At 37.9% G+C, this 23,081-nt stretch overlaps 2 protein-coding genes across 7 annotated transcripts; both read left to right on the forward strand.

The window, feature by feature from the left end:
* Nucleotides 1–2,006: 2,006 nt before the first annotated feature.
* On the forward strand, nucleotides 2,007–2,195 carry LOC121141751 (keratin-associated protein 19-5). Its single transcript, XM_040750280.1, has one exon. The coding sequence runs from the start codon at nucleotides 2,007–2,009 to the stop codon at nucleotides 2,193–2,195; it is 189 nt and encodes a 62-aa protein (XP_040606214.1).
* Nucleotides 2,196–7,962: 5,767 nt separating this feature from the next.
* On the forward strand, nucleotides 7,963–20,556 carry LOC101831852 (keratin-associated protein 16-3-like). 6 transcript variants are annotated; one of them, XM_040750284.1, is made up of 3 exons: nucleotides 16,080–16,137; nucleotides 20,333–20,410; nucleotides 20,492–20,556. In XM_040750284.1, exons 1-3 carry the CDS (start codon nucleotides 16,080–16,082, stop codon nucleotides 20,554–20,556), a joined length of 201 nt encoding a protein of 66 aa, XP_040606218.1. The 6 variants fall into 6 exon arrangements, with proteins under 6 accessions (XP_021085048.1, XP_040606217.1, XP_040606218.1 ...); XM_021229389.1 differs by lacking the exons at nucleotides 16,080–16,137; nucleotides 20,333–20,410; nucleotides 20,492–20,556 and adding exons at nucleotides 7,963–8,074; nucleotides 16,294–16,388; XM_040750283.1 differs by lacking the exons at nucleotides 16,080–16,137; nucleotides 20,333–20,410; nucleotides 20,492–20,556 and adding exons at nucleotides 7,963–8,101; nucleotides 8,180–8,244.
* Nucleotides 20,557–23,081: the final 2,525 nt, after the last annotated feature.

Below are 23,081 nucleotides of genomic sequence, written 5' to 3' on the forward strand. Positions count from 1 at the left end.
AGGATTTATTGCTTTGAGATTTCTGTATATTGTTTAAGTTTTAATCAAGAGTTTGATAAATTTACAAACGATTGCTTGAAATATATACACAGAATATTTTATTTTTGTCTCATTTAGCATTAGGAGAAACTTTGGGAGCCTGGGGAGATGGTCAATTAGACAAGGCCAACTATGCAAGCATGAGGATCTGAAATTGAATCCCATGCACTCATACTAGAAGCATGGCATGGTGGTTCACACTATGACCCCAACACTAGAGGCAGGGAAATAGAGTAGCATTTTGGGAACCCACTGGCCAGACACTCTAGCCAATTGTTGAGTACTGTGAGAAACCCTCTCTCAAAAAAATAAGATGAAGAATGATTGAAAAGGATCCCCAATGGAAAACCCAGGGTAATATAGTAGGATCATTAACAGAATTTTTCAGTGATTAAAATATGCAAATAACTAGCCAATTGATAAAGCTCAATGAAATCTCAAATTCCAGTTTATTCCTTAGTTAATTGCTTATGATAATGTAGCCATTCATTATAGGAACTTTATTTTTGCTAAAACACAACCTTAAGAAAAGGCATAACAAAATGAAATACAGTAATCACAACAAAGGAACATGTAGCCTCCTCAGAAAGTCATAAAAAGAGAATGTGTTTTTCAAAACCAAGTAAGAATAGAGGGGAGATTAATAACAGAGATGGGCATTCTCCGGCTTAGTTGCCTAATGATGTTGTGAGAGAGTCTAATGGAGACACATCACAGTTTTTCACATACATGTATCAATTCTGTGTAATTTCATCTTTATGCCTTAATTTTATAAGCCTTGAAGTAATCTAAATTTAAACTGTTTAGGAAAGGCCTAGGATCTAGTATATGATTTTGCAAATGGTGTGCTGCTAAACTAGGAACACTAAAGTTAGGGAGTAGGTCAAAGTTGCCTGGGAATAAGCAGTCAGACCACGAGCTACAGAGATGACGGAGACAATTCAGGGAAACTGAAGAAAAGAAAGGAAAACAAAAGCCCTGGCTGATGTAATTGAAAGGAAGCCAAAGAGTGTGGAATTGAGCCCTCTACCTGCATGTTCCCGTATGCACTGGGAGATAGGAACAAGAAAGAAAACTGAAGGAGTAATTAAAAGGGAAGCAACAGGTGCATAGGTGAAGAAAATCAAGGAAGAAATCAGCTGAGTGGGTAAAACAAGGAGGCAGGTACTCTCTGCAGCTTGTGTAGGACTTTGAACAGTTTTAGATAAGAGTTCTAGGAGCTGAAATAAAATCCAGATGGACTCGGGTAAGCTTGTTTAGAGGAAAAATTACACAGCCTCAATTTCTGCAAAAGATCTGAAGGTGTCGGGAAATAAAATTACTGCAAAGGTGTTTTACTTAACATGTAAAATTTGACACATAGTTCTTTTTGTGCTTCTAGGTCTAAAGTACAAACCAGGAGATGGAGGCTCTGTGAATTAGTGTTTTCATACAGTACAAATCAAGGCACTAAAAAAAGTTTTCTTCTTGATAAATAGGTTTGCTTTGTGATAAGTATGGATTTGACAGCTGTGTGCTGAACAAATAGCCATGGGTATAGTTGGAGATGAAGCTATCAGTGTGAGAGGTAACAGAGCATAAATAATTATGTATCAAAATATTCCCACCACATGTAGATGATGTAATACTCTTGGTAATAAGCCATTTTTTTCAGTGTTTGGTATGTGTGCATTTTGGCTAGTCAACCGTTTCTTCTAATAAAAGCAAAACAGTAACTTCAAGGGCATTCGAAATAGAACACTAAGCAATCTCAAGTATTTTAATGAGAATGAGGTCCTCTGTGTCTGGAGATAGCAGAGCAATGAGTTGCTACATTACAAGTCACATATACAGTGACACAAAGGACGGGTATGCACTTAACTTGTCACCTGCTCCCGAGAGAGTATAAAAACCTCTTCGGCACAGGATAAAACTCACACTGCAGATCTTTCCTTGAACAGCCAACCAAAACTACCACTCTTGATACCATGAGCTACTACAGCCGCTACTATGGGGGCCTGGGCTATGGCTACCGCGGCTGTGGAAACCTGGGTTACGGCTATGGGTGTGGATGTGGCTTTGGAGGCTATGGATATGGCTCCGGCTATGGAGGCTATGGCTATGGCTACCGCCGCCCACTTTACTATGGAGGATTTGGATTCTCCCGCTTCTACTGAAACGCTGTACTGAGGAACCATCATCTTAAATATAATAACATTAACCAAACCTCACCCAAAGACTAAATTAAACACCTTATGAAACAAGAGGAAAACAATTTAAGGCCTAAGAGTTTAAAAATGCATGACATCTTATTATGCTCCTTTATTTCTCTCCTGTCATTTCTTAAATGTAGAGAGGGTTTTATTTTGATTCTTTGAAATAAATTATCCTAACTTATAATTGTGCGTGTGGTTCTTATATTAGTGTATTTCTGTAAAATACCCGGTAATATACTTGACAAATTTTGTTCAGTGTTTACCCTAACATCAGCTTAGATAGGAAAGATCTTATAAAACATGAAGTGAGAGCCTGGGGAGATGTCTCAGTGGTGGGGGTGGGTGAAAAATTTCGTTGCACAGCTATTGAGACCTGAGTTAAATCACTAGCACATACACAGAAGGCAGGTGCAGGGGCACATTGCTGTAGTCACAGTGATCGGGTAAGGGGTGGTGTGGTGTGAAGAAACACTTTAGAGCAGTGCATCTCATCCTGTGGGTCCTGGTTCCTTTGGGGAGCCAAATGACTCACAGGGTCACCATCAGAAAGCATGGATATTTACATGATGATTCTTAGCAGTTACAAACTTACAGTTATGCAGTATCAGTGAAAATAATTTTATGGTTGGGGGTTACCTGAACACAAGAAACTGTGCTAAAGGACCACAGCATCAGGAAGGTTGAGAGTCACTGGTCTAGAGCTTGCTGGTCAGCCTGCCTAACCAAACCAAACCAATCATAACAAGGCGGGGTCATCTGTGTGAAACCCCATTAAAAAGAATAAGGCAGGGAGTGATAGGGTATGGATATTAATGTCTATCTCTGACCTCTGCATGTGTGTAAGTGGGCAAATCCCAAACACACACCACACACACACACACACACACACACAGAGAGAGAGAGCCAGAGAGACAGAGAGAGAGAGAGAGAGAGAGAGAGAGAGAGAGAGAGAGAGAGAGAGAGAGAGAAAGAGAGGGAGAGAGGAAATGATTCACCTGATGAAGTACAACATCATAATAGTATTTTGTAGTTGTACTAAGTTGCCTGTGAAGAAAGTGCTGCACTATACGCTACCTACAGTAGACTCAATATAATGTGATATTTATGTATACACATAAGCCTACTATTAAACCATGGCACTGAATTCAAAGGAATGCTTTTCAAAACACATTTGTATTAATTTTTGATATATTCTTACAATGCATTTTTATCATATTCATCCCAACAAGTTGTGCTGAATCCTCCCAGAGCCATCTAGCCATAATCTCCTTCAAAAAAATACCCCAGTATTTGTTTTGTCTATCTACTTTGGATATGAGACCAGTAAAGCAAGGTTGATTTTCTGAGAACTAAACCCTTAAAGAACAATAATTTTCTTTCTTAGATGTAATCATCTATTGACTGCTTCTCAGTTAGAAACAATGATCCCCTTCCCCCTTCATTATCTCATACTTCTTGGTGAAATGGTGACTGGATTGATCTTTTCATGGGCAGTTCATAAATAAGAAGGTCTTGTCATGTCACAAAAGGCAGTTTTTCTTCAAATATCCCTGAATTCTGGTTCCTACAATCTTCCCACCCACTCTTTGCCTATGGTCTCTGAAACTTGGAGTGAGGATTGGATTATGAATGTCCTATTTCTGGCTGAGCCTCTCCACAGAAACTCATTCTGTAACTTGACAGGTTGTCAATTTCTACACTGACCATAATCCACTGAATAAAGAAACCTCTCTGATGAGATATGAGAGCTATACCAATTTATTTATGGTAGAGAAATACAAATTTAAAGGGAGGTTTGATGAGTCCATTTAGCAGAAAGTTGGAGTAGATTCATCCCTGCGGCCTGTAAACTTCCTAACCATGAGTTCTTAGCCCAATTTACAGTATTGAGTTTCTGCTTCCTGGTGTGGCATGGGTTTTAATTCTATCATAAAATGGTTGGTTTCCCCTGTAACATTTGTGTCATTATTGCACGCATGACTATAACTTGCCACACACCAGTCATTATTACAGTTGACAGGGTTCATGATTGGGTAAGACTTTTCCTGCCAGTAGCCTGTATAGAATCTTCCAGTACTATGAGATCTAGTCAGAAGGGAGGGACCTTCCTGGTCAGAAACAACTTTTTCTCTCCGTGTTATGTAACCAATGTGTGTGGTATCTTGAGCAATAGGGGTCTTGTAATAAAGGTACAGTGGGCAATAAAAAGCAGTACCATAGAGTAAATACACATGTGCACACACACAAACATACTTGGACTTGAAAGTTTTTTACAGAGAAGGAGAATATAAGGTTGGGTGGTTAGGGGGAGGGGATGTGGGAAAAGTAGGGGAAGGTGTATAAATATGATTAAAATATAGTGATTGAAATTATCAAAGAGGGGATAAAACATTAATTTTTAAAATAAATTCAACACATTAAAATTCTGTCTATGTCCATATACAACTTGAGACACACAGGAGTAGTAAATACCTTTTATGTAGCTAAAAATATGTCTTTTTGATTGCTTCAATGATAAGTAGTGTTAAAAACAAGATGTCTTTGAATATCCATTCAAATTTTTCAATTATTTGGCAAATCCATGTCACATTTTCTTCTTAATCTGAAGACATGCATATTGGTGGTCTTACAAATTATCAGCATCAAGAAATACTGTGCATATCATGGAGAATTAAATGTTAGTGTTGGTGGGTATTTAGTAGTCCACACAGCTGCTGTAGTTGGCCTGTAATGAGGAACTGTAGCTACCCAACAGTCAGTAAAAATGGGTATTTCTGGGATTTCTTTCACCTTCAGTTATGCATTTGCTAATATAAATGGGAAATAAAATATCACCCTTTTCCCAGAGAAAAAGTGTGCATTTTGTTATAGAGATAAACTTAAAATTCTTTTATTTGATGTTCAATAATAGTAAGGAACATGGGTTCTCCTGTGAAGCTGATCTCTCAATGCTTGTTTGCTACTGCTCTAGACAGGAGAGGTTCTTCGGAAGGACAAACACTTTGGTGAAGATAAACAGGGCAGGGCTATTAAATCCAGACCAGAACCCCATTTCAGTAAAGACGAACCACTCTGATTCCTCTTACTCATTACTTTTCTCAGAGTGTGGTGCCTTCTTACTATGTAGTCGAATGAATTATGAGATATCTATGACTGTGTGTTTCTCTATAGGGGTTACTTGCAGCTAACCGGCCACATTTGCTTATTACAATATGCTGTCATAGAACCATGGGCTTCTTTACTTGAGAAAACTAGCTGTAATGATTGTCAGCTCCAAAGTGTACTTTCAAATATAAATTTGAAATCAAGTAAAGCATTATAAATAGATAAATAAATAGAAAGATAGATAGATAGGTAGGTAAATAAATAAATAATGAAATGAAAATAAATTTGAAAGACTCACAGACATTTTTCTGAACAATGTATTTCCTCCAGTAAAGGAGGAGCTCCCCATTTCATCAAGTGACAAAGGTTCAGAAAGAACACACTAGCGAGTTTGAAGAATCCAGAATTTCACATGAGATTGTGTGATTCTTTAGTGGTTCATGGCATTGCAGTCTGAAGAAATATTTTCATATCGAATCAGAATCAATACCATTATTGGAAAACAGCATTTGCCACTCCCAGCATAATTTCATATTACCGTATTTATTCTACCAGTTGTCAGACTGCATTGATTTATGTTTGAATTCAACTGTAGGACACACTTCTTCTCTGAGAAAGGATTTCACCTGTCTTAGACATAACATATCATGGTATCATTAGACCCAAAAGGAGGAAAGACCTGGCAGGGTGATATCATTAAAATGTTTCGATTGATTTGTGATATCTGTAGCTTCTAACTGACTTGATGAGAATGAAATAATTTGAGAGTCAAATCAATGACAATATTTTAACCTTAAAATGTACTGTGATATGAAACAAGTTTTGAAGACGCTCAACAAAGAAATGAAAGTAGCAAGTGACATCTAAAAGTTTATAAATTTAGACAAAAAGTACTGCGTAAAATAAACATATTCTCCCAAGACAATGCAGCAATTTTCTTTCTTGATGTTTACTGACATGAGCTCAAATTTTATGTGCACATGAAAATTTGAGCAAAAGGTTTATTGGAATAGTTTTCATAGTTAACAAAACTGTACAACAATAAATGTGCTTTTTAAAGAGTAAATACATAGACAAACTGTCATATTCATGAGAGGGGAATATATGTAGAGATAAAACAGAAATGAGTTATGAAGAGAGAAAGGAAGACCACTAAAAAGTATTTGGTTAGATGAAGAAGTCATGGTGAAAAGGTATCATACTATATGACTCTGATTGCATGATATTCTGGCAAAACAAAGAAGCATAAACAACGATAAGCAATAAAAATTCAATATTTTCCATGAGTCTTGAGGTGTACTTAGGGGAGATTGTATGAAAAATAGATTGCTTTTGACTCAGTGGAACTATTTTATAGGATAGTGGGTTCACGTTTGCATAACTCCATAAAGTTGTCAAAGCTGGTAGAAATGCAAAACATGAACAGGAACTCTGAAATGTGAGGTTTGGATAATGGCAGTCTATCACAACTGTTCTACCCTCCGTGATAAATTTGCATTATTACTGAAATCACTTTGTAGAGGGACACACTATTGTGTGTGGGAGGAGGTATCGAGGACATAATTTTTATGCTTATTTTTTCCTGAAATATAAAACCATCACAAATATAAAGTCATTTCAGAAACAAAAGAGTCACATGGAATAATTAGATACATGCCCTATGAACTGGTACTTGATGTAAGGTCAAAGGTACACAATAAAATTCTGGGCCTTTTGGCGACATACTACATAGATGTGCTGAGTGACAGAAGTGAAGATGATGTCTCATGAGTTTGAAAGCCACTTTTGAAATAAAAGTTTTATTACTGTCATTTGTCACCCATTTTGGACCTGTTTTTCCCCCACACTGTTGTCAAAGCTTATAGAGCTATACCATAATAAGAGTGAACCCTAATAGACCAAGAGGAGGCTTTAAAGAGAATATCAACATTGGTTCACCAGCTGTAAAAGCCACGTGGAAGGGTGTGTAAACAAATAGTAATTATGGTGATAAGTATTCTAACACTGGCAAAAGCCAAGCAGACCTTCCTTTAGTATCCAGAGTTCATTTCTGTTCCAGTACAGTAGAATTTATTCCTTCTGACTTTCATGTGTGTTCTCTTTGGTTCCCCAAAACAGATTGCTAATTTACTTTAGAGTCTGAGGAATAAAATACTTTTATAGGGTAAGACAGACTCAAACTGACCACAGTCCTTTGATTAAATTTGTAAGTTAAACATCTAAGAAAAACTGTATATGAACAGATCTAATTGGGAACAAGACATTGTTAGATGTGATCACTCTTAACTATGAGTTCTATTAGTGGGTTGGTGTATCCAGACTTTGAAGATGCAGCAACTCCATCTCATTACGTGATGAGAGGAATTTTAAGAGCCATACTGATTTGGCAGCTAAGCACATTCAATAGTTTAATGAATGTAAAAGAGACTCCTTGCCAGGGGACACTGTAATAACGAATAGGTTTTAAGTAGCTGTAATTAAAGAAAAAATGATGCAAAAGGAGGGAATACGTATTGCAGATCACATGATCTTCACAGGGTACATAAGCTTGTCCCACACAAGAGGACATTTGTGCTCAAGATCTTACCTTGAACAATATACCAGACTCTCCATCTCTGACACCATGAGTTACTACAACAGCTACTATGGAGGCCTCAGCTATGGCTATGGAGGCTTTAGGGGCCTGGGAGGATGTAACAGCATCCGCAGACTGGGCTATGGCTGTGGTTTTGGTGGCTATGGATATGGCTCTGGCTATGGAGGCTACGGGTATGGCTACAGTCGCCCACTTTCCTATGGAGGCTATGGGTATGGCTACAGTCGCCCACTTTCCTATGGAGGCTATGGGTATGGCTACAGTCGCCCACTTTCCTATGGAGGCTACGGGTTCTCCACCTTCTACTGAAAGAATAGCTTGGGAAACCAACACTTGAGACCATCGGAAGATTCACCAAATCTATCAAATATTGAATCAGTGTCAGGTTGGACTAAATCAAGAAAATCTGAAGAGTCCAAGGTTTTGAAAGGACTGATCTTCTGACCATGCTAACAGATATTCCCTATTTTAATTTGTATTGAATATTCTGGTTTAGTTTGCAATAAATTATTTTCCTGGAAATCAGCACTTGTGGTATTTATTTAATCATTTGTCCATGGAAATACTGTCTCTGGCTCTTGTTTTATGTTTTGTTTAATGAGTGTTTTCAAATAAGTTATTTCATTTCAAAACTATATCCAGTCACCAATACTACCAATCAAGATATTTGAATTCGCAATAATTCTCTGACTTTTCTAATACTCTTTCTAATATATATTATTCTAATATATTATATATTCTAATATATAATTCATTTATATGAAGTTTAATTTGATGTGAATTCAAATAAGTAGTAAGTAATGCTGTCAGTCTTCCTTGTTAACCATGGGAATAGAATCCTTAGCCCAAGCCCACAGAATGGGAAAACATATTCACTAATCCCACATCTGACAGAGGGTTGATCTCCAAAATTTACAAAGAACTCAAGAAGCAAGTCTCCAAAACACCAAAGGACCCTATTAAAAAGTGGGCTGCAGAACTAAATAGAGAGTTTTCAATAGAGGAGTCTAAAATGGCTGAGAGGCACTTGAGAAAGAGCTCAACATCCTTAGCCATCCGGGAAATGCAAATCAAAACAACTCTGAGATACCATCTCACTCCTGTCAGAATGGCTAAAATCAAAAACACCAAAGACAATTTATGCTGGAGAGGATGTAGTGAAAGGGGGACACTCCTCCATTGCTGGTGGGAGTGCCAACTGGTTCAGCCACTTTGGAAATCAGTATGGAGATTCCTCAGAAAAATGGGAATAAACCTACCACAAGACCCAACTCCACTCTTAGGCATATATCCAAAAGATGCCCATTCATACAACAAAGATGTCTGTTCCACTATGTTCATAGCAGCATTATTTGTAATAGCCAGAACTTGGAAGCAACCTAGATGTCCCTCACCCGAAGAGTGGATAGAGAAAATGTGGTACATTTACACAATGGAGTACTATTCAGCAGAAAAAAACAATGGAATCCTGAGATTCGCAGGCAAATGGATGACACTAGAAGAAACCATCCTGAGTGAGGTAACCCAGTCACAAAAAAAGAGAAACATGGCATGTACTCTCTCATATATGGATTTTAGACATAGATCTGGGGAGTGCCAGCCTACAATCCCATGGCCAGAGAGTCTGGGAAACAGAAACTTCATTTAGTGGCTGATCGAAGAAGAGGCAGACTCCCTCGGTTAAGTACTGAGCTGAACTCAAGAAAGCCATTAACAGAGAGGGAGGACTGATGACCAAAGGGATTAAGACTGGGCTGGTTTAATCCCCAGAAACAGCTGACCAGACAAAGGTTAACTCTTGAATCCCAGGCATCAGCCTGGGAATCTAGCATGGGACTGATCAAGACCCCCTGAATGTGAGTGTCAGTGAGGAGGTCTAGGTAATCTATTGAGCCTTGGGCAGCAGATCAGTACCCATCCCGAGTATACACATGGACTTTGGACTCCCATCCAACAATGTGAGGTGCACTCTCACCCTGAACTCTTGGGGAAGGGTCTAGGCCCTGCCCTATATGAAATGACAGACTATGGACACCCCCATGGAGGGCCTCACCCTCCCTGGGGAAATGAGGGGATAATGGGTGGGTTGGGGGGGAGGGCACGGGAGGAGGGGAGGGAAAGGGAGAGGGACCTGGAACTGACTTGTGAAGCAACCTTGTTTCTTATCTAAATTTAAACTGAAAAATAAATAAATAAATAAAAAGAATCCTTAGCCCAATTGATTTCTCCACCCACCTAGGGTGAACGCCTTTGAATCCATGTTTTCATAGTGTATTATTTTTTTCTGGACTTGATCAAAGTAATGATATTCCAGTGACTCTACTTTAGGATTACATTGTTTTACAGATAATTACAACAAATATTGCTTTTTCTTGTTATTAATACTATTTATCCATAATATTGCTAGGGACTAGCTATAATGATAACAGTGATCTGTGTAACATCTTGGTGAATGTATTAGACACTCAGTACAACGTAGAATTGTTATACTATATGGCATTTATTTATTGCTTCTGTGAATCTGTGTAGGAATAATATGAAGGATTCAGAATATCTTATTTTCTGGGGAACAGATATGCTTATATTATGGATAACACATTACCACAGGCTATTGGACATTAAACAGGTAAATAATTGGCCAATCCAAGTAGGTAAGATGTGGCTTTCTAAAACCTGCTTGATTTATTTGTAAGCATGTGACTTCAGCTTCTACTAAGGAGGCTAAAATGTTCAAATAACTATATTGTTTTTCATTTAGAATAAATAATTAAAAAGAAGAATATAGAAAATACTAATGTGCAACATTATCAAAAACTCCTGTGTGCTTGGATGCATGTATTTGCTTGAGTACACATGCACGTGCACTCGGACACACACACACACACACACACACACACACACACACACACATGTGCAAGTGAGAGGCCATATAGATCCCAGAGATCACAAATATGTAACTTACAGTGACCAATAACTATGACCAAAATCATCATGTATCATCTAACTCAAATTTCAAAACTAGTCTGATATTTCACAGGTAACAAATACCTTCTCAGATAACAGTGGTAAAATTAAAAATTATAAAAATCACCTCTGTGAGTAGAGACATAGAACAGAGGACACTTATGTTTAAACTTGTCCTTGAAGCCATCTGTGAGTCAAGATTATGCAAACTTTACAGGAACCTCGAGTATCAATACAGATGAGTTGGTATCTTAAGAATGACTGAAAATTATTTTCATCTCTAATATTATCTTTTCTATTCTATCTTTTTACAACATGTTTTTTGGGGATTTTCAAGATATCTTCGATGTAAATGGCTGCTGAATTTTATGGTCATTTTTAACAGAAAATTCTCAACATCTGAGGTCCAGATAAATATTTATTATCTTATGAGGCACCAGCTAGCTAATATCATATAAATAAACACATAATAGACAAATGAAAGGAAACTAAAGTGATTATGGTGAAAATAGTTATGTATTGCCATGTGATATCATATATTTTATATGAAAATAAAAACTTTTGAATGAAAATTGGTGGACCCAGAGAGAAATCTGTAATACTGGGCACTCAGAATAACTGATTAAAAGAGCAGGAACAGAACAGAGGACATGAGGTACTAGTGACCACAGCTGTGGGCAGGGGATATTGTAGTCTGTACTTAATGATAATACTTTGGATACCTAATATACAGGAAAATATGTCATTATTAAAGAGTTTAATTTTTGATAATTTGTAAGACTGTTTAAAACAGATCTCTAATTATTATGAACTGCCTTTTATGTTTAAAAGATTATGCATGTTTGCAGATAAAAATAATTTTATTTTTAAACAAATGTTAAAATAAAGCTTACTGGTAATGGGGATTGATGCTCCAAAACAATATTAAAAGAAGATGAGAAAATAATGAATACATTTCAGCTTTTGCTCTTGAGATTACCCACTGCTGAACACAGCAGGTAGGCTGATGCCTCTAGAGCTTTTAAATGTTTCTTACCATTTGACAAGAAACCCAAAGTGAGGTATGAAATGGCTTTGAAGGGGTATAGTAAATTGAATTCAATTATGTTATTTCACTTAATAATAAGCAAAGCAGAATCAGTAAAAGAAACCCAGATATAAAGGGATATTTAATTTCAACCTTGCACTGCAACTCTGTTGTTGACTTTGTTTATGAACAGCTGTTTAGACTCAGTGGGTCCGATTTTGAAGACATAAATTTCTTTCCATAAAAGTGATACAGTAGGTTTCAGGATCTCTGTGAACAGAGAGCAGCACGAGCTCACACACAGTGGTGAGGTGAATACTGCCTTCCTATGTCAGGACTCTGTCAAGTGTGGTGCATAGAAATACATGCGTTTTGACAGCAAATAATAAATATTTGATAGCATTGCGTGGTAGAGTATAAAAACCTATGTGATAGCATTTCAGTTGTCACACTAAGTATCTTTCCTTGAGCAGACCAATTGCCACACTGGACACCATGAACAAGTGTGGCAACTGCTACCCAGCCTGGGTTGCAACTATGGAAGCTTCAGGATCTAGAGCTGTGGCTGTCATAATGGATGTAGAGACATTTGCAGTCTGGGGCAGGGCTGTTTGTGGAAACTATGCTTATGAGTCTGGCTATGGAGGCTGTGGTGCATTTTGCCACCCATCATGAGTAAGTTCTGGAATCTCTGGACTCCATTAAATCATCTTCATATTCAGCACTTAAACAATAAGAGAACTCTCCAAAGGCGGCTTCAATCATTCTTCACCTTTCTACATTCATGGTGGTATTACTTTTGTATGAAAATTTAGTAGGTCCTACAATTTTCAGTTCATAACACCAATGGCACCAGAATTCTTTAATTTTTGTTGTAACTGACTTGATTATCTCTTCATCTTCTAATAAATCATTCTAATTTGGGAACAAAGTCTGATTCTGTTCATAAATTTAATTGTGTATGCATGCAAATGAATCTTGACAATTCCTTTGTGTAAGTGAGAGCCCTTAAACACAGAAATAATAGATTGGGAGTTAATGAAAAGACAGCTTCAGTAGAATCAGTAAGTGATACTTTGCTGTTTCTTTCACTAGGCAATACTCATATTCATGTCAGCAACAAACAGCTGTCAACATAACTATATCTTCATATGTTACAAATGTTTTATTACATTTAGAAGCATTTCTCATCTCATCCATTCAGCAAATTTGGCTCTTTAATTGTAGTTCAATAAAACATTTTAGATCAAACCTGATCATTAAGCATACTGTGAAAGTAAACTACCTTTGCTAGAAAAATTTTGAATTATGCAATCTCATCCCAAACTTTCATACATTCTTATTTGATAGTTAAATGTGCCATTGATCTATGTTATTAATTAAGCAGGGTAACATTTGGATGAGACCAGTCCATACTTAAATCACAATCTTCTAGCTATACCTTTTCAGTTTAGTGCTTATCTTTTTCCCTTAGGCTCCATGAAAGGACATTCTTCTTTTTAAGACACATCATTAATAAAGCCATTGCAACCCAAACATCTGTCTTCTGGTTCACTCCTGAACTAATTTTTGGAGCTGTCTATTACTTGTTGTATGTTTATAAGGTACAGAAGAATGAAACTGACCTCTCCAATTTCATTATAGGAAGCACAATTACTTTTCTTCTACCACACCACCTGCTTGTTCATTTGCCATTGTGCATAGTTCAACCAAAATTCATCATTCTGTGAAATCTCCCTAGATTAAGTTAAAAATTTACATCACTTCACAATGAAGTCCTCACTTTTCAAGACACTGCCTGTGTCTCCTGAGCGCAGGAGTATGTTTATACATCACTATGTCTACCTTTGATATTTGGATGTATAGATTTCATGACTTTCTTTTGCTGTTTATCCTTAAGCATGAATGTTTGCACTTACATGGGTGTGCACACAAAGATGAAGACAAGTTTATATATGACTTGTTGCTTTTTTGAAACTGTAAAGGTAAATCCAGAGTTGCGCCATGGTTTAGCTCCTTTTCATTTGTCATGTCTACTTCATACTGTGAGTGCATGTCATTATGCACAAAAAAAAAACAAGAGTGTGACTGAGTCGACTGAGTCTTTAGTCATGTGCACATACCTGCCACACTTGCCTAGCATTCAGAAGATTCTTCAAACTTTTCAATGTTCTTACTGCCGCTGGAGTTAAAAATAACTCCTTGAAGGTTCTGGAGAGATGGCTCAGCAGTTAAGAGCACTGAGTGCTCTTCCAAGACGACCTGGGTTCAGTTCCCAGCACCCACATAGAGTTCACAACTGTCTGCAACCCCAATATCTGACACCCTCACACAGACATATGTGCAGGCAAAACACCAGTGCTTATAAAATAAAAGTAAATTTAAAATGACTCATTGAGAAGGGGATATTTTCTCCTCCCATTTTTTTTCACAGCAAACAGTAGAATAAACTTGGACAGAGCAGCAAAAGAATTTACCTGAAGGGAAAAACACTTGTTTAAATATTCCTTTGAAAGCTGTAAGCCCTTTAGACAGCTTGTTCATGATAAGTTGTGCCGGACAGAACTCATCATTTTCTTTACCCAACTGCTTTCTTTCAAAAAAGAGTTGACTAATACATTTGGGAAAGATGTTATCAAGAATCCTATTTCCAAACATTAAAACAAAAGATAGAAACGATATTTTCTCGGGTATATACTTAATGTCATATAAAATGAAATAATAATTAGAGTCCAAAGCCTAGAGTACAGTTATATTCCAATGATGATTAAGTTTGGATTGATTCCTGTTTTTAAGGTTAAGATTAAGAAATCTGAGGAAAGTGGTGGGCTCCCCTCACATTCTTGTTTGCAACCCAGTTTGTTAAACATTGTCATTCATAATTTGGAGAGTTATAAGTCCTGACAATTTCGTAGCATACTGCTAAAATAGTGTACAACCGCAAAATGCATCCTAAAATACTCAAACATTTTCAATTAATGTCTTGAACTCTCATGAGCTCATTTTCTGAGACAAAATAATGAAGACATAGCATATTCTATAGAAAATGTAATGTAAGGGAAACGGTGTTTGTGATAACTTTAGGTATGTAGATAAAAAGATTAAAGTCTGCTTTAAAAAACGAAATACCCAGTTCGTACTAGAATAAATAGAGAATAAATGCTAATTATGAGGTAAAGAGTGGTTTGACACAGAGGAGGTTAGTACTAGAATAAATAGAGGATAAATGTGAATTATTAGGTCAAGGGTGGTTTGACACAGAAAGGGCTGCAGGGGTATAAAGAAGAGGAGACAGAGGAGAGAGAAGAGGCAAAGTCATGAAGCAAGAATCTTGAGAAACTCAGACAATACTGTAGGTAGGATCCAGTCTCTAGCAATGACGAAATGGATATAAAAAAGAATAGTTTTGAAAAGTAACATATTTAGGCCGGTTACAAAATGTAATGAGTTTAATATCTTGATAATTCTTTGGTTTCTGGGTTACATTTTAGTATTTTGATAAGCCAAGAAAAATTTTTATGATGATGGATGAAGTGAAAATAGTTTTTGTTTTACCTATAATTTTCTGTTTCTTTTTATATATCTATCATGATTGGGCTCATTCATCTAAACCATATCTTCTTCTTTTGAAAGAGTTCAGATGCTCCATTTGTCAATCTGAAAACGCATTTGAAAATTATGGAACATTTAAATATTTTTTTAAAAATCACCTACTATAATCTAGATGGATATTGCATATTGCAAATTAAATGAATGAAATAAAGTGAGGAGTAAGAAAATATTTAGAAAAAAGGCTGCTGGTATGAATGATATGATAATCACGACAATGAATTCTACTACAGGAACTTAAATTCTCTAACCTTGAAGGCATTGGCATTTCCTCATAAAAACGGACACAATGAGTTCAAAGGCATTCTAACTAGGCAGAGAAGCAAGCTAAAATATTTTAATGAGTTATATGCCTCCCTTTGTGCTAGCAAACAGATTAATGAGATGTCTCTAATACATTAAAAACTTGGAATGAAAGAAAATAGTGCCCACAGGTTTTGTCACATGTTCGGCATAGAGTATATAAGCTTTCCCCTACACCTGTTGACATTCACACTCAGGATCTTACCTTGAACAACAGATCAAACCTACCTCTCCCGACACCATGAGCTACTACAGCGGCTACTACGGAGGCCTGGGCTATGGCTATGGAGGCTATGGCTGTGGATGTAACAGCATCCGCAGACTGGGCTGTGGCTGTGGTTATGGAGGCTACGGATACGGCTCTGGCTATGGAGGCTACGGATACGGCTCTGGCTATGGAGGCTACGGATACGGCTCTGGCTATGGAAGCTACGGATACGGCACTGGCTATGGAGGCTACGGATACGGCTCTGGCTATGGAGGCTACGGATATGGCTGCTGCCGCCGTCCTTCATGCTGTGGAGGGTATGGGTTCTCCAGCTTCTACTGAAATCCTGCTCTAGTAACTCAGAATCTGACACCTTCACTAAATGTTCCGAGAAATCCTAGTCAAGTGACTGTGATGGTCCTAAGACTACTGAGCGGGTGAAATCCTTGAATGACAACGACTCCATTTATAAAATGTGTCTGCATTTTAAGCTTGGGGATTAAGAGTGAGTTCATGTTCAATTGTCAATAAATGATTCAATAAGAAGTTGAAATACATTTTTGTTTGGTTCATTTCATTTAAATGTAAAATATCTGTTTTATATGTAATGATATCTATTAAGTACAGCAAATTGCATACAAGAATATATAAGCATGTAAATGAATATGCAAACACACAAATATATACAGATGGATAAAGACATACATACATACATATCAGAAAAAGAGAGAGATGGGGGGTTATACTTTAATAGTGACGAAAAAATAAGGAGATAGAAAAACAATAGTCCTGCCTTGACAAACACATGCTGAATACAAACATTAATATTTTACTTCTCACCTCATACATTTGTAACTTTTGTCAGATCAAGGCCTGAGTTAACTCCTGCCTCTTTTAAAAAGCTTATTCTTTGAAATGGAGAGATGAATGAATCGATCGACAAGTTATCTATTTGGGGACGTAACTAACCAGTCAGCAATGCTAAATTCCAACTCTCAGTGAAAATTTGCTATGACCTGCACTTTTGGTTTATGCTGCTGTAAGTTGGGATGGACCACCACTGTGGGCAGAGCCAGTGAAATGGCTCTCAGCAATGTTGTTGAAGGCTTAGTTAGGTAGCCTGACCCAGCATCATAGGATTTCCCAGGTGTTTTCTTTCTGAATAAGATAATACCCTCCATGAATAGGTACCAAAAGATTGTAAAGGAGAAAAATAATTTCTAACATTGACATTCTTAGTTCAGTCAATAATATCACAATTTTGTTTTCTTTAAGATGAGTTGATTATTTTCTATGTTGAGAGGAAATATTTTGCATTCTTAAAAGTTTAACGCTTCTATAAATAGTAAGAAAGTGTTTTAGCCTGAGTAAAAATTTATGTACGTCATGAGTTGAGACTTCCAAACTGGTAATACCAGCATAATTTTTATTTTGCTCCAATGAATGGGTAGAAAAATACAAGATTCTCAATAAGTATCATAAAAAATATTTTTTGTCTTGTGCTCATAGGAAAATGGTGGTTTTGTCCTATTTTCTTCAAAGGGCTTTTTCTTGTTTTAATGTAGAAATAAATAAAATTTGCACAGCACAGTTTTACATCTTCCTTCATTAAGATGCATTTAGTGTTAATCAAATTACTGAAGTGTTCGTCATTTGTTTCCCATACTATTTCTACATATAAGATGATATTTTTTGAGACAGGGTTTCTTTGTGTACTCTGTAGACCAGGCTGGCCTTGAACTCGCAGACACTAGCTTGCCTCTGCTTCACTAATGCTAGGATTAAAGGTATGCACCACCACCATCGCCTGGCTGTAAGATGATCTATGTCTCAAAATATTGGGGAAAAGGCATTTAACAAGCTACACACACATATAAAGTACCAGAACGGTAGTGTGAAATTATTAACTGTGATTTAATTAGAGTTCTAAACCATCCTTCCAGATGGCCTGGCATAAAATTATAAACTTAGAATACTATGAAAGTTAGGGGTGGGGTTTATAACTCCAGTATGTGGTTCATGAGCATGGGCGTGAAAAATGTCAGTATCTGGCTGCGGTTTCAAGAGGCCGTGTCTGCTTCTGAGTGACATTTGCCTAGAGTAGCACAGACACTCCAGAGAAAGGCTAGTGTTGGTTTACTGCCATGTCAACCACAGAAACATATCTGCAGTTCATACTAGGCTGAAAATATTTCTTAGAGGGTCTGATAAGCTGCCCAAGTTATTCTCTGATTGGGCCTTGCTTTAATACCACGGGTAGGCATGTACGCCATTCACATTGGTCTGTGTATTAACATTACAGTCATATACACCACTCATATAGTTTTTTGAGTGCCAACTGCCTGCCAAGCTTTAACACTATGTAAGGTCAAAAAGAAAACCTATGGTAACAAAGAATATGTCCCTTAATAATCATAAATGGAATATTACAGCCTTAAACCTATGCCATTCAAAAATTATAATAAATATCAAGAAAAACTTAACAGTGTAATTATAGTCATACAATAAATTATATAGGACTCATGTTTCAGGATATGGCTACATGTGGGTGCAGTTTTCTGAGATTCAAATTCAGCCTGGGGCATTGCGCCAACACTGGGGCGAGCCAAAGGGAGACTGAACACCAAGCCTTCAACATTCCAAGAGAGTATCTTTTTATCCACTCCCCCTTTTCTGATTGTACCTTACAGTTACTAAATTTAGGATATTTTTGAGACTTACAAGTCTTATTAAATGTCCAGAGGGTTTTATGTGTGAAAGTATGTCTTAAGTAATAAATAGTATTAATGTTTTTTTCAATTTTTTAAATTTTAAATAGCTTGTTTTACATGTCAATCCCAGTTCCCTCTCCCTCCCCTCCTCCTGCACTCCCCTTTCCCCCCCACCCTCCCACCCTATTGCCAAATCCTTCCACATAGGGGATATCAGAGTCTGTCATTTTACTCTGGGTAGAGTCCAGGCACTCCCCTAAGAGTCCAGGCTGAGAGAGCATCCCTCTTTGTGCTATAGGCACACGAAGACTGTTTGTATATCAGGGATAGACACTGATCCACAGCTCAGGGCCCCATAGGTTGCCCAGGCCTTCTCACTGACACTCACATTTGGGGGGTCCAGATCAGTCCCATGTTAGCCTCCCCACTGTCAGTCTGGGATCCAAGAGCTCTCCCCTGTTCAGATCAGCTGTCTCTGCTAGTTTTGCCAGCCCATTCTTTGCCAATTTGCTCGTTCAGTTGGTGCTGTGGGAAATGTTACCTCAACATAACACCTAAAAGCAACTACAATGACAGAAGATAGGTAAAGTGGTGCAAAGGGTGCAAGCCTTATCCTAAGTGTGGAGAACTAAGCAGTATTGGCATGAGTGAGTAGGAGGTAGCCCTGTCCATTACCTCCTTATCTATTCACACAGGTAGAGATAAACAGTGGGAAATTCACGTTAGGTGATATTTGAAATGAAACTTGAAGGACACAAATCACCAATAACAGCTCTAGAAAGGACACAAGGTGACTAGAGCAGACACAGATGTCATCTGTGGGAGACCTGAAGCTGGATTCCCCCTGCCTGAGCGAGGGAGAGTTCTGCCAAGAAGCCAAGTAGGTTTTTAATCACTGTCATTGTCTCTCTCTTCACTTATAAGTCAATTGTGGTGTGTTGTTAAGCAGAAAATAAATATTGCATAATTGAATGTAAATCCTCAAATAACTATGACAAACATGCATACCCAAAGTCTTATCCCTCTAGAAATCAGGTGACAATTCATGGCTCTTGACAGTGAGTTAAGTCCTTGCCTCACGTGACACAAAATATGTAACTCTTTTGTAAACGTTGACACATTTCAGTCTTGATCTAGGCTGTTTTCCAAATTTTTTTGGACTCAAAATATAACAGTGTCCCCCAACAAAATGCACTAGAAAAATTTTAATTTCCATTCAGGAATACTTAATATGTTCGGTATTGTCTAATAATAGCAAATTCTCTTGAAGTCTATAAATACTCTGTCTAATAAGGTTAAAGCAGTAAGTTGTGAAACAAACACACTAGGTAGCCAAATAAAGCCTAAGCATCCTCAACAGATGTTGGTCAAATGACAGTAGACGCATGCATTGTCTCGAGTAATTACAATTCATGGAATGTCACAAAGGAGGGGCCCAAGCTTCATCAGGTACTCTGCCCAGAGTATATAAGCTTTGTTGTAGGTGCTGATGCTCACACTCACAGCCTCTCCTTAAACAGAAGATCAAACCTTCTACTCCCGACACCATGAGCTACTACAGCGGCTACTACGGAGGCCTGGGCTATGGCTATGGAGGCTATGGCTGTGGATGTAACAGCATCCGCAGGCTGGGCTGTGGCTGTGGATATGGAGGCTATGGATACGGCTCTGGCTATGGAGGCTATGGATATGGCTCTGGCTATGGAGGCTACAGATACGGCTCCGGCTTTGGAGGCTACGGATATGGCTGCCGCCGCCCTTCATGCTATGGAGGGTATGGGTTCTCCAGCTTCTACTGAGTGAACTGCTGACATTAGAAACAAACAGGACACTTCCAAATATGTGGTCCATGTTATTTGCTCTTATGCCAGAGACATGCATTCCATTTCCTCTGACACCAATAGGAATGCTTAAACAGATTCTGTGATCATTCTGTATCTTTAATCTCTATATCCATTACCAGAATGCGCATTTAATATGAATAATAGTTTCTGTTTCATTTTAAGTTTTATGTATCAATTCCTGTTCCCTCTCCTTCCCATCCTCCTGTGCCCCCCACTGACTCCCCCATCCCATCCTCTATCCACTCCCCAGGGAGGGTGAGGTCTTCCATGAGGGAATCATCAAAATCTGTCAAGTCATATTTCTTCTTTTGGTTTGTTTTTAATTACTCTTGTTATATTATCTCTATAGTAATGTCATAGAGAAAGTTTATGCATTGCTGTTATCTAATAAATATTCGAAGTGTTTAACATTACTTTAGCATATTATTTTGCAACTAATATAAAGAATTTTATTAGGTAGTGTTGATATCCGGCTTCATACTACGTTTTGATGAAAATGATTCTAAGCCGTTTTGCTACACAAGCTTAAAACATATAGGATGTCTACCAAGTGTAACCAGAATAATTTGCTTCTATTTTCTCCCTCAAGAGATAAATATTCTCAGTTGACTTGAGTGTTCAGTCACTACAGAGAGCATATGCTTGCATTCTGCTGTGAAGTGTGGTTATTGGCTGCATCTTCTAAGGGTAGCATTCCTTTAACAAATCACCACATTGCCTGCTCCTATCCTTTATCTTAGGGAATGGTGGGTAGAAGTGAATCTTACTTTCTTTCCTTGGTTTCTACTGAGAGGTATGACACCTATGGTGGACATACTATGTCAGAAACACGAGCAGTGTCAGAACTTCTAACATCACAGTAAATTCACATGGTGATAGAGATTCAGTTGCACAAATTTGCAAAGTAACAGAAACCAAAATAAATCTGCTTTTCCCTGATATTGTGGCAGAGGGGAACACATATTTTCTATTTTAATATTTCTTATCATTTTAAATGTGTGTATATGTGTATGTGTGTTTGTGTGTCTTCCAGTGGACACCTGCTAGTGAGTAAATTTACATACAGATGCCAGAGGCTTCTGGAGTGGGGATCACAGGTGTTTGTGTGCTATCTGACCTGGGTGCTAGAAACGGAACTTGTGTCCTTTGCAAGATCAGTATGAACTCTTACCTACTGAGCCATCTCTCTAGCTACATGAACACAAGTATGTTTTTAACTCCAGTGGTGATGACTAACTCACAAATCACAACACACACACACTCACACACATGCACGCAAGCTTATGACACATATGCACACACACATTTGTATGTTACGAAGTGACTATTGAGAGTAAAAAGACAGAAGTTTAAGAAATATACTGATGCAAATGGAAAATAAAAACATATTGATAGGATAAGGACCAAATCAGCTCCAGGGTAGGAGCCATGCAGACATGAATGTTGCCATGTAGGAATGGACTGCAGGGTGAATGCCAGCTGCAGAGGTGAGAGGACAGAACCATGTCTCTGACAGACAGACAACAGCAGACTAAACCAAGCTGAAGCCCAGGGATAGTTGTAAGTTCTTTGCCCCTTGTTCTTTGATGCACATACCGTGGTTAGGTGACGAGTCCCTTGGAGTCAACACCATGGTGATCCTAGGTGTACACATTTTTATGGTATTCACATGGGGTAATTATACCCTTTCCTTGGTTTTGTATGTCCAATAAGTTCTTATGCCTACTTTTCTTTGATATGATATTAATGAGCACACATGCACCTATATTCTCAATTTGCATCAATAAATTATCAGAATGTCATTCTGCCTATTCCTGGGAGTAAGCAATTTATCAGCACTTCAGGAGTAGTTCCAAATGTACTTCAAATGTCCACCCAGGTGCACAGTTGTCCTCCTTTCTTAAAATGGAGTCAAACGAAGCTTTCAAAATAATCTTTTAGCAAGGTACAAGCTGAGAAGCCAGCATTTTATACACTATGAAGTAACTGGGAGCTGGGCACAGCCTGCCCTCAGTGGTCCCTTATAAAGACGATCTATTTGCCACCACCATGATGCAAGAAGCTCGAGTGACACAGAACCGCAGGAAGCAAGCGTGTTTGCTGGGGGAAGCGTTTCTGATTTGTTTTTCATATATTTAAGGGCCCTTAATGTTCTACAGACAACCTGCACTATGGCAGACACAAAGGGTAGTGCTAATAGCAGGCAGAACATTTTTACTGATAAGAGCTTTTCATGGTTGACAATTCTAGTCTTACTATTCAACTAAGACTAGGGATCCTGACTCTTTCTTCCCAGAGATTTTTTTTTACTCAGAAATTTCCTCAGGCCATACAGAAAAGATTGCCTTCATGCTGGCTCTACAATTTATTGTTCCTGGTTCAGCACCTAGGATCTCAATAGTGAATCTGGACTGGATCTTCTGCAACAAGTTCCTTAGCCATGGATACAAAGGCCAGGGAAGCCCATTCTACTAGTGCAT

The sequence above is a fragment of the Mesocricetus auratus genome, unplaced genomic scaffold (genome assembly GCF_017639785.1).
Source record: "Mesocricetus auratus isolate SY011 unplaced genomic scaffold, BCM_Maur_2.0 Super-Scaffold_100008, whole genome shotgun sequence".
Classification (NCBI taxonomy): Eukaryota; Metazoa; Chordata; class Mammalia; order Rodentia; family Cricetidae; genus Mesocricetus; species Mesocricetus auratus.

Coding starts and splice junctions, on each gene's coding strand:
- LOC121141751 (XM_040750280.1), top strand. CDS start 2,007: ATGAGCTACTACAGCCGCTACTATGGGGGCCTGGGCTATGGCTACCGC.
- LOC101831852 (XM_040750281.1), top strand. CDS start 16,080: ATGAGCTACTACAGCGGCTACTACGGAGGCCTGGGCTATGGCTATGGA.